This window comes from Brachionichthys hirsutus, chromosome 1 (assembly GCF_040956055.1).
Source record: "Brachionichthys hirsutus isolate HB-005 chromosome 1, CSIRO-AGI_Bhir_v1, whole genome shotgun sequence".
Classification (NCBI taxonomy): domain Eukaryota; kingdom Metazoa; phylum Chordata; class Actinopteri; order Lophiiformes; family Brachionichthyidae; genus Brachionichthys; species Brachionichthys hirsutus.
Genome location: NC_090897.1, coordinates 1,719,895 through 1,730,140, shown reverse-complemented (window position 1 = coordinate 1,730,140; position 10,246 = coordinate 1,719,895). Strand labels below are relative to the sequence as shown.

General features: G+C 50.5%; 2 protein-coding genes across 2 annotated transcripts in view; both read left to right on the top strand.

Annotated features, from left to right (window-relative positions):
* Window positions 1–127: 127 nt before the first annotated feature.
* On the top strand, window positions 128–7,272 carry copb1 (COPI coat complex subunit beta 1). Its single transcript, XM_068748617.1, has 22 exons — window positions 128–243; window positions 1,174–1,322; window positions 1,398–1,627; window positions 1,766–1,935; window positions 2,037–2,151; window positions 2,226–2,318; window positions 2,402–2,539; window positions 2,640–2,759; window positions 3,066–3,173; window positions 3,671–3,817; window positions 3,893–4,038; window positions 4,232–4,328; window positions 4,415–4,575; window positions 4,654–4,774; window positions 4,869–5,096; window positions 5,202–5,381; window positions 5,530–5,674; window positions 5,759–5,878; window positions 5,989–6,134; window positions 6,276–6,365; window positions 6,461–6,616; window positions 7,055–7,272. The coding sequence occupies exons 2-22, from the start codon at window positions 1,232–1,234 to the stop codon at window positions 7,112–7,114; spliced, it is 2,862 nt and encodes a 953-aa protein (XP_068604718.1). The 5' UTR covers window positions 128–243; window positions 1,174–1,231; the 3' UTR covers window positions 7,115–7,272.
* A 1,787-nt stretch (window positions 7,273–9,059) lies between these two features.
* The window catches only part of rras2 (RAS related 2), a 10,458-nt gene continuing 9,271 nt past the window's right edge, over window positions 9,060–10,246 (top strand). The window contains exon 1 of the mRNA XM_068760865.1: window positions 9,060–9,221. Within this exon, the coding sequence (XP_068616966.1) occupies window positions 9,120–9,221 (102 nt within the window). The 5' untranslated portion in view covers window positions 9,060–9,119. The remainder of the gene's footprint in view (window positions 9,222–10,246) is intronic.

Genomic DNA, 10,246 nt, shown 5'->3' with positions numbered 1-10,246 from the left:
TCTTTTGGCGCGTCTGTTTTAAATTTGGGGACGTTCGAGAGTTCCGCGTATGATGTTATTAAATCTATTGTTTGTACCTTTCGGCGCACCGTAGCTGTGATGTGGCTCGAAAGGCATATTCCACGTCACTAGGAAGTAGCGTAGCGCAGATCCGAAGCGACAGCTCGCCGAAAGAAAGCCGTGAACATCTGGTAGAAGCTGGGCATCGAACGTCGCTTTGGATGCTCATATTCGATCGGCTGGGTGTGTGATCGATCTTACTTTTAATCAGAAAGAGCGACGTTTATTTTCCCGACCCGCGGGGATGTTTAAGCTAGCTAGCCTAATGTTACTGTCCTCCATTTCATTGCTAGCTGAAGCTAAGCTGACGCTAGCTTGCGTTCGCTGATTAACGATGGATCGTTTAAAGCTTATAATAATTTTACTGTGAATATCCGACTTTCTAATGGATGTTTTTTTTATTGGGTTTGCGGTAAGGACGCAGCTAACGTTATAGCAGTAGTTAGTTTGTGCTACGCTGCGTAACGGAACACTGCATACGAAGCTACTTCGCTTGTCACCTGCTGCCTGTTTAGTTAATAAATGAAGTAAACAGAAAGGAGGTGGACATCTTGACATCTACGGGTTGTTAAAGACAGCTTGGCCGATGGAGACAGTACAAATTGAGACGTGTCGTATTCCGCGTACAACTTACCAACCAAGTTTAGCAGACATGTAACCTACAGCTTCTCACAACTTGCATAAAGATTAAACCGATGCGTTCTGCATTATTAAACGGCATTATGAGGTGAATGTCCAGGATCGTGACTTTATAATTTGGAATACAGAAGCCTTAAAGAAGCTTTTTAGTTTAAAGGCACGCTGGATCTTGTGCACGGCGTAATCACACCAATCCGATGTGTTCTTTCGTGACAATCAACACATACTGTTGTGCTTTCTGGTGTAAATGACCTCCTTTGTTGACGTTTAACTGTAAAAAGTAGCCTGTTATTTATACAATCACTTTTTTTTGGTAGTAATTATTGAGTTGTGACCTCATCGCTCCATTTCCTAACACATTGCCTTGTTTAGCTTTTGCAGAGGAAATTAAATATCTGTTGTTTTATACCTGTGTCATCTTACATCTACATGTGTGTCTCTTCTCCACTAATTATTATTCTGTTCCTCCAAAAGCGTACCGTAGTCGGCATCTGTTGGGATTTCTTTAAAGGGACTTCAGCCCTGCAGCAAAATGACGGCTGCAGAGAACGTTTGTTACACTCTGATCAACGTGACTTCTGATTCAGAGCCCCCCTCTGAAGTCAGCTTAAAAGCTGATCTCGGTGAGTTCTTTTAACGTTGGAATCATCAAGTCAAAGTCTTTCTGATTACATTCACAATGATTTATAATTATACAGAAAAGGGGGAGATCAAGGCAAAGACTGAGGCCCTGAAAAAGGTCATCATCATGATCCTGAATGGTGAGAAGTTACCAGGACTCCTGATGACCATCATCCGCTTCGTGCTGCCACTGCAAGACCACACCATTAAGAAGCTTCTGCTGGTGTTTTGGGAAATTGTTCCCAAAACAACCACAGATGGCAAGCTGCTTCAGGAGATGATCCTGGTCTGTGACGCCTACAGAAAGGTAAGCTTAATGGCGCATGCTGCTGTGTGATCATTTGTGATCGAGTTATCATAGAACAATGGGAATGAGTAGCTCGACCAGAATGTGTTGCTTTGATGATCCATCAGTGCTCACTTGTGGTATTTCTTTAACTGTCAGGACCTGCAGCATCCCAACGAGTTCATCCGCGGCTCCACGCTGCGTTTCCTGTGCAAGCTGAAGGAGTCCGAGCTGCTCGAGCCGCTCATGCCGGCCATCCGCGGCTGTTTGGATCACCGGCACAGTTACGTGCGCCGCAACGCCGTCCTGGCCATTTACACGATCTACAGGTACGAACTTCCGCCTTTCCACACGTGCCGTACGTATTTTTTGTCGCCCCGTTAGTTTGCGAACGAACGAGACGCGACTGACCCACGGCCGTTTGTTTCAGGAACTTTGAGCACCTCATCCCGGACGCTCCCGAGTTGATCCACGACTTTCTGGTCAACGAGAAAGACGCCAGCTGCAAGCGAAACGCTTTCATGATGCTGATTCATGCGGATCAGGTTCGTTTCCTCCTGTTCTGCCCTCGGCTTAGCCGAGCTAGCATCGCCTCATTCGTTGGACCATCGTCTCACAGGATCGGGCTCTGGATTACCTCAGCACTTGCATCGACCAAGTCCACACTTTCGGTGACATCCTCCAGCTGGTCATCGTGGAGCTGATTTACAAAGTGAGCCGAGTCCTCCGTTGGTTTCAGTCCTGCCACCAGGGGAGCTGCTACAGCATCTGAGCTGTTTGTCCCCCGTCCGATAGGTTTGCCACGCGAACCCGTCTGAGCGCGCCCGGTTTATCCGCTGCATCTACAACCTGCTGCAGTCCTCCAGTCCAGCTGTTAAGTACGAGGCTGCCGGTACGCTCGTAACCCTCTCCAGTGCACCCACAGCCATAAAGGTGCGCCGCGCTGATCCTGTGCCCCGCGCGGTCCGACGGCCGGTTCTGGTGCCGGTTCTGGTGCCGTCTCTCATGCGTTGCGTGTTCTGTTGAACCCCAGGCCGCTGCCCAGTGCTACATTGATCTGATTATCAAGGAGAGCGACAACAACGTGAAGCTGATTGTTCTCGATCGTCTCGTGGAGCTGAAGGAGCATCCGACTCACGAGCGTGTGCTCCAGGTGCGTCGGCCCGTGGGTTAAGGTGCATCTGATCACTAAACAGTCATCAGTATGTCGGCATTACGAAGGTGCCAGCTAAGGCAGCGGTGGGCAAACGTTTTTATTGCGGGCCACAATGGGCTTGTGTGAACTAATATCAATGACATGTAAAAGCCATTACATGAAAGGATTTGGCCTTTTACAGGTAGCATTACAGGGGAAAAGGGAAAATGAATGAGGTTTATAACAAAATTTAATTTAATGATATTATTAGGACGAGTTTGCCCATGTCTGAGCTAAGGCTTCGTCCGGTTGCGTTGTACCCAGGACCTCGTGATGGACATCCTGCGCGTTCTCAGCACGCCGGACCTGGAAGTCAGAAAGAAGACCCTGCAGCTGGCGCTGGACCTGGTTTCATCTCGTAATGTAGAGGAGGTCAGCGGCATGTGGAGCGCGTCTCTGTTTCCAGTTCCGTGCATAGAAAGCTAAAAAAGGGGAATTCCTTCAAAACGGCCCTAAAAATACACCTTTTAGGGGGACAGAAACGGAGATAGTCATCACGACTCTCTCCGGATCAACCCCCCCCCCCTTTTTTTGTCCACCTACGTTGCACATATTAATTGCCTTAGTAATTTATTGTAATTTATGTAATCTATTGTCATTCATTGTCACTGTGCATCAGTGGTGTAATTTATTTTAGATTAATTGTTAGTTTGCATCGGCGGTGTAAAATCATTTTATTTTTATTTTTCAAATGTTACGTTGCATCAATTGAGTTATTGAATATTGGTTTTATTTGTATTTGTATTGTTAATTGTGGATGATTTACGTACGAAGGACTTTCAACGGAAACAAGACCGCGAGGGCTTTTTTGAAATGCTCCTCTTAGACAGGAAATGGCACAAATCTATCGGCGTCTATTCGTTTTCCAGCTGGTCATCGTGTTGAAGAAGGAGGTGATCAAAACCAACAACGTAACGGAGCACGAAGACACCGATAAATACAGGCAGCTGCTGGTGCGCACGCTCCACTCCTGCAGCGTGCGCTTCCCGGACATGGCGGCGAACGTCATTCCCGTGGTGAGGATCCTGCTTTCACGCGGGATGCCCCCGAACGTTCATATGTTTGAATACATACGATGATGTGATCTCCAGCTGATGGAGTTCCTAAGCGACACGAACGAGGCGGCTGCCGCCGATGTGCTGGAGTTCGTACGCGAGGCTATTCAGCGGTTCGACAACTTGAGGCCTCTGGTCTTAGAGAAGATGCTGGAAGTGTTTCACGCCATCAAAGCCGTAAAGTAAGGCTCCGCCGAGGGTTTGGGGCGTGCCGCGCCCCTAAATGGTTGTTAAAAGCAGGTCAAATTTGGGTCACGGACAATGAAAGCGGTCTAAATTTGGCCGGATGTCGACTGCGTCGGAGCCTTGAATTAGTTTTGGCGTTAGGTCTGTGTGGAATTTTCACGTTGTTCATGATTTGTATCATTTTCCTAGGATCTACAGAGGAGCCTTGTGGATCCTGGGAGAATACTGCAGCACAAAGGACGACATCCAGAGCGTGATGACAGAAGTACGCCGGTCTTTGGGAGAGGTACGCGTGTCCCTGAATGCAACACGATCTTACCCGACGCTTCGGATGGGAATAAAATCACTTCCGTCCGTCTCGTTCTCTGACAGATCCCTATTGTAGAAAATGAAATAAAGAAGGAGACGGGCGAGTTGAAGCCAGAGGATGAAGTGAGCGCGGCCCCCGCCCAGAAGCTGGTGACGGAGATGGGCACCTACGTGACGCAGAGCGCCCTCAGCTCCTCCAGGCCTTCGAAGAAAGAGGAGGACCGGTAAGAGAGCGATGCGCTATTGATCCGTAATGTTCCGCCGCTGCGCGGAGGTGCCCAACCCTGATTCTGCTCCTCCAGACCGCCTCTCAGGGGCTTCCTGATGGACGGGGACTTCTACGTGGCAGCGTCCCTCGCCACCACGCTGACCAAAGTGGCCCTGCGCTACGTCGCCATTGTCCCCGACAAAAAGAAACAGAATGTAAGCCGTCTCATCCTCGCTTCACGGAAAGGCGGCGCGTTTTCCCCCCAGAGTCTTTTAACCCCCCCCCCCCCTCCCGTCTCGCCTCTCCCAGTCCTTCGTCGCGGAGGCCATGCTGATCATGGTCACCGTGCTGCACCTGGGCAAGTCCTCCCTGCCCAAGAAGCCGATCACGGACGACGACGTGGACCGCATCTCGCTGTGCCTCAAGGTTCTGTCGGAGTGCTCGCCGCTTATGAGCGACATTTTCAACAAGGAGTGCCGCAAATCCCTGTCGCACATGCTGACCGTCCGACTGGAGGAAGAGAAGCTGTCGCAGAAGGTCGGTGCTGATGGGGGGGAAAGGTCGAAGGTGGTTGCGTAGGTGCGGCCGGTTGTTTGACGTTGGATTATCGCCCTGAAAACAATCCTTTCTTCCTGGTTGCAGAAAGAGTCCGAGAAACGAAATATAACCGTGCAGGCAGACGACCCGATCTCCTTCATGCAGCTGACGGCCAAAAACGAAACCACCTCCAAGGAGGATCAGTTCCAGCTCAGTCTGCTGGCTGCGATGGGCAACACTCAGAGGAAGGAGGCGGCCGACCCGCTGGCGTCAAAACTCAACAAGGCGAGAGCCGGGGGGGGTTACTCTTCATCGTTTCGCTGCGCCCGCCGCCGAAGTCTTTAAAATCCATTACAGGAAATGAGTAGAAACTAAGAAACTATTCCTGTTCAGCGGCGGCCGTTTAAATCTGATGACTTTTCCTCCCTTCCAGGTGACGCAGCTGACGGGCTTCTCCGACCCGGTGTACGCCGAGGCCTACGTTCACGTCAACCAGTACGACATCGTGTTGGACGTGCTGGTGGTCAACCAAACCAGCGACACCCTCCAGAACTGCACCCTGGAGCTGGCTACGCTCGGTGAGCCTGGCCTGGGGGGGGGGGGGGGGGGGGGCTTTCCTGCTGCGCCATGGAGGCATCCTAACCAGGCTGTCCGTTCTGCAGGTGACCTGAAGCTGGTTGAGAAGCCGTCGCCTCTCACTCTGGCTCCTCACGACTTCGCCAACATCAAGGCCAACGTGAAGGTGGCTTCCACCGAGAACGGCATCATATTCGGCAACATCGGTGCGACGGCGGTTTCTCACCTTTCGTTTATTTGCCTTCTGTTGTTGTTGCGGCATCTTTTAAAATCCGTAAGGGCGTGTTGTTTGTTTGTTTGTTTGTTTTCGTCCCAGTCTACGACGTGTCGGGAGCGGCCAGCGACCGAAACTGCGTCGTGCTCAGTGACATCCACATCGACATCATGGACTACATCCAACCAGCTTCCTGCACCGATGCGGAGTTCAGACAGATGTGGGCGGAGTTCGAGTGGGAAAACAAGGTTTACATTTTTTTTATAAAAAAAATACTTTTCTACTTTGCGGTTTTGGGGAACCGCAAAGTGGGAAAAGTCTTTCTGGGGAACAAAGGTTCCCCCGAAACCGACGGATGTAAACTTTAAAGATGGTCCTTCTGTTTCCAGGTGACGGTCAACACAAACATCACCGACCTGAACGATTACCTCCAGCACATCCTCAAGTGCACCAACATGAAGTGTCTGACTCCCGAGAAGGTTGGCAGTAGAATCGATAATAAACTAATATCGTTGTGACGACTTTTCCTACGTCGCCGAACTCTTTTTTTTTTCCCCTTTCACCGTCACGCCAGGCTCTCTCCGGCTTCTGCGGCTTCATGGCTGCCAACCTTTACGCCCGATCCATCTTTGGCGAGGACGCCCTCGCTAACGTCAGCATCGAGAAGCCCATCCACCTCGGGCCGGACGCGCCCGTCAACGGACACATACGCATACGGGCCAAGAGTCAGGTGGGGGGGGGTCACAGCTGCTGCAGCTTGAAGCGCCGTAAAGGTTACATTTATTCTCCGGCTCACTTTGAAGCGCTTTCCTCGATCTTTTTTTGTTTTTTTAATTGTGTTTAGCATGTAGTTATAAAATGCAAATCCATTTGATGTGTGTCAAATGGGTTTGCAGGAAATTGAAAAATAAACAGGAAAGGTGCCGAGCTGAGCATCGCCCTCTGCTGGTTGACGTTTCAGCCGGATCTTAACGCCACAGAAGAAGAAAGGGGTGTGTTAGGTTAGAGGCCAAAGTGTTGGCAGGAGATTTGGGTTTGCCGTGGAGACAGCAGCGTTAGCAAACTCGGCAGTACTTTGTACTCTTTGTTAGAAAGCCTAAATATTGAGCGTTCCTGTGATGTCGCAGTATAATGCATGGCCGTTTGTCCTCCTTCCTGTCTTTCACAGGGGATGGCCCTGAGCCTCGGAGACAAGATCAACCTCTCCCAGAAGAAGATGAAAGTCTGATCCCGGCGTCTGTCGCAGCCTTTTCACAGAGTTCTATACGGTCACTTTCTGCCCTGCTTTCTTTAAATATTCTTTTTCCAGCTCTACTTTGTCTGAAGAATATATCTCAGTCATGTTCCTTCTGTCCTGTCCAGTTTTCAATAAACTATGTATTAAATGAACGAAATGTTTTTTTTAGACCCTTTTCTCGTTTCTTTTCCTGGGTTTGGGATCTGGGTTTCCTCAGGTATGTGCGGAATGACCTGGATATCCAATCCCTTCTGTGCCGGAGGTTTCGAGAAATCTAAGAGAATCTGACACCTTCAGTAACGAAGGAACTGAAGCTCGCCTAAAATCATTTAATCCGCCGCTCGTTAAATAACAGAAAACTCGTCGTGTCCACCTTCCAGCTCCTGACCGTCCAGCCGATTCCTCATTTTGTGAACCCCGACCCGGCGCGATGTGCCGCAGTGACGTTTTTATCATCCTGGTGCTAATGCAACAAGCGGACAAGCGTTCCACTTGTCCATAATTTAAAGAGGGTTGCCAGATTGACGGTACGTGGCACCCGGTCGTACATTTATTACCTTCATCCTGTCTGTGGGGTTAGATAAAGGCCGGGATGAGGAAAAAAGGTTGATTTTCTGTTTGTCTTATCTGCAAAAACTATCATCCTCGATAAGTATATTAATTTGAGCCGTTATTAAATTTATACAGGTTTTTTTTTCGTATGTGAGCATTTCCTTAGTCGTAGATTGCGTTTGCTTTCCAACATCTTTCCACGTCTCTCCAAAGTCCAAGGTTCACCAACAGCACAGATGTCTCAGCTGGGCAGCGTAAAAGTGGAACAATGGGTTTATAACGCCTTTATTACACTTTGCATCCTGGTCGGTGTCAAACTGACTTCTGCTTTTATCCAGGCACAGATTGCATTTAATCACAAGATCTGCTGCAGCAATTCCTTATTTATCTATATTGCTTAATTAAAAACCAAAACTTTAAAACCCTAAAGGTGAGAAATCAGTAATGATTTAAAAGCCAAGCGAACTTCCTCTTTCTAACACTAGGTGGCGCCACAGTTGAGAAATTCCTGACCATAACGTTCATGTAAATCGAATGTCAACGTATAAAGAGTCATGATTGCAAATTATAAAGCAAACATTTAAGATAAAGTGGTTTAATGTTCACTTTTTAAAATTGTAATTTTAAATCACTAAAAAAATCCAAGTTATTCTTCTTCTGGATCTATTTTCATAACATTTCCCCTGAATTATTCCATGCGATTGACTTTTTAGAAAGCATTATGACTTCAGGGTGTTGGTATTTTCGTACCTCTTTTGAAATTGACCCTCCTGAGAGGAGAAACTACACAAATATTGTTAAACTCTTTCTAAATTTGTGCTGCACTTTTTGCTTTGGTCCCGTTGAGCCGCAGCGGACTCTTGTGATAAATCAGGGCCTCGGACGGGGATGCGGTGACTTTTGAAATTATTGCAAGCAGTGACGTCATAGATTTGATCATTAAATCAAATCGGTATTGCTCGATGTTTCCTCGGGGCGCCTTAAAAACCGGCGCGCAAAGCAGGCGCAGCTTTACGCGCGCGTTCAGCGCGTGTTTAAGGGACCAGAACGTGACCTGCACGGGTGGGGACGCTGGTCTCACAACAGCGCTGCAGGGTGTGTGCGCGCGCGCGCGCGTGCGTGATGGGGCAGCTGAGGCGGGTACGCGCAGCCTGTAGAGGAGCCCCTAGCGCCAGACGTCAGAACAGGCCTGACTGATCCGCGGCTCGGAGGCTGAAAACGCGGTCGTGCGTCTGGACAGGCGCGCGTATCTCCGGGACCCCCCCCCCCCCACACACACACAGCTGTACGTGCGCAGACGGACTACACCCCCCCCCCCCCCCCCCGGACTCCTTTCTGCGTCTCTCCCCGCTGCAGGGCCCCTTCAGTTTACAGGGGGGGGCAAAGAAGTGGGTGTTCGCTGCTCACTGGCGTTCCGGTAGCGGCGGCGGCGGCGGCGGCGGCGATGGCGGGCTGGAAGGACGGATCGGTGCAGGAGAAGTACCGGCTGGTGGTGGTCGGAGGCGGCGGCGTCGGGAAATCCGCCCTGACGATCCAGTTTATTCAGGTCAGTGCGCGTTACCGACTTCTACCGGATACCCTGCGTTACCGAAAACACGGCGAGAGAGAGAGAGAGAGAGAGAGAGAGAGGAGAGGGGGGGGGGGGGGGAGGCCAGAACCGGGGACCCCAGAACCGGGGACCCCGGACGCGGATACCGGGGTTTGTTTTCTGCTCCGGTAACCGTAAGGAGGCCGAGAGTTACCGATGAGGCGTGGGAGCCTCGGCGCGTGAACGTCTCTGTCACGCGGCGGTTCCGAGAAATCCACTTCCATTTCCACTTCCACTTCCACTTCCACTTCACGGCTCGGAGCTTCGAGTTTCTCCTCTTGGATAACTTCACGTTGAGTCTGCAGCGGGCCTTCCATGGGGGGGACATCCGAGATGGGGGGGGGGGGGGGGGGGGGTTGGAAACATCACATTTTAAGGTCATGTCAACAATTTACCCCCCTCCGTCCACGCATTCCAGCCCCCCCCCCCTTCCTATAGGCGTGCTGTAAGTAGGATTTAACAAACTTTGCCTCTTGCCTTGAGAGTGCCCCCCCCCCCCCCCCCCCCCCGTGACTGCGTTACAGGCAGCTGCATGTCTCCACACTGTTTATGGCGGGGGAGGGGGGGGGGGGGGGGTCTAATAAGGGCTCAAAAAGCTCATTAACTGCATACCGAGTAAAAAGGGATCAGATAGCTGTGGCTATAGCCTCCTGACCCGGGGCAGGGGCAGGGGCAGGACTGGGGGGGGGGGCAGGGGGGGCATTTAACAGGATTTAATGTTTCTGGTAACAACACAACATTGTAGGAGAATGTTTTCTCGCTTCTTCTGCTAAACTCCGGAGGTCTGGACGGCTCATTGACCCTGATCATCGACCCTGATTGAATAGTTCTCGATGACATCATCGCGCTGCAGGTACCAGCGCCCTGCTGTCATTGGTCGGTTTTGGCCCACAGTCGATTTCCTCTCGTAGGTTTTCGGGTCCCACGGGCTCTTCAGAAGTTTCTAGAAGTCACCGTCGAAGGGGAAAGACCCGACAGCTGGT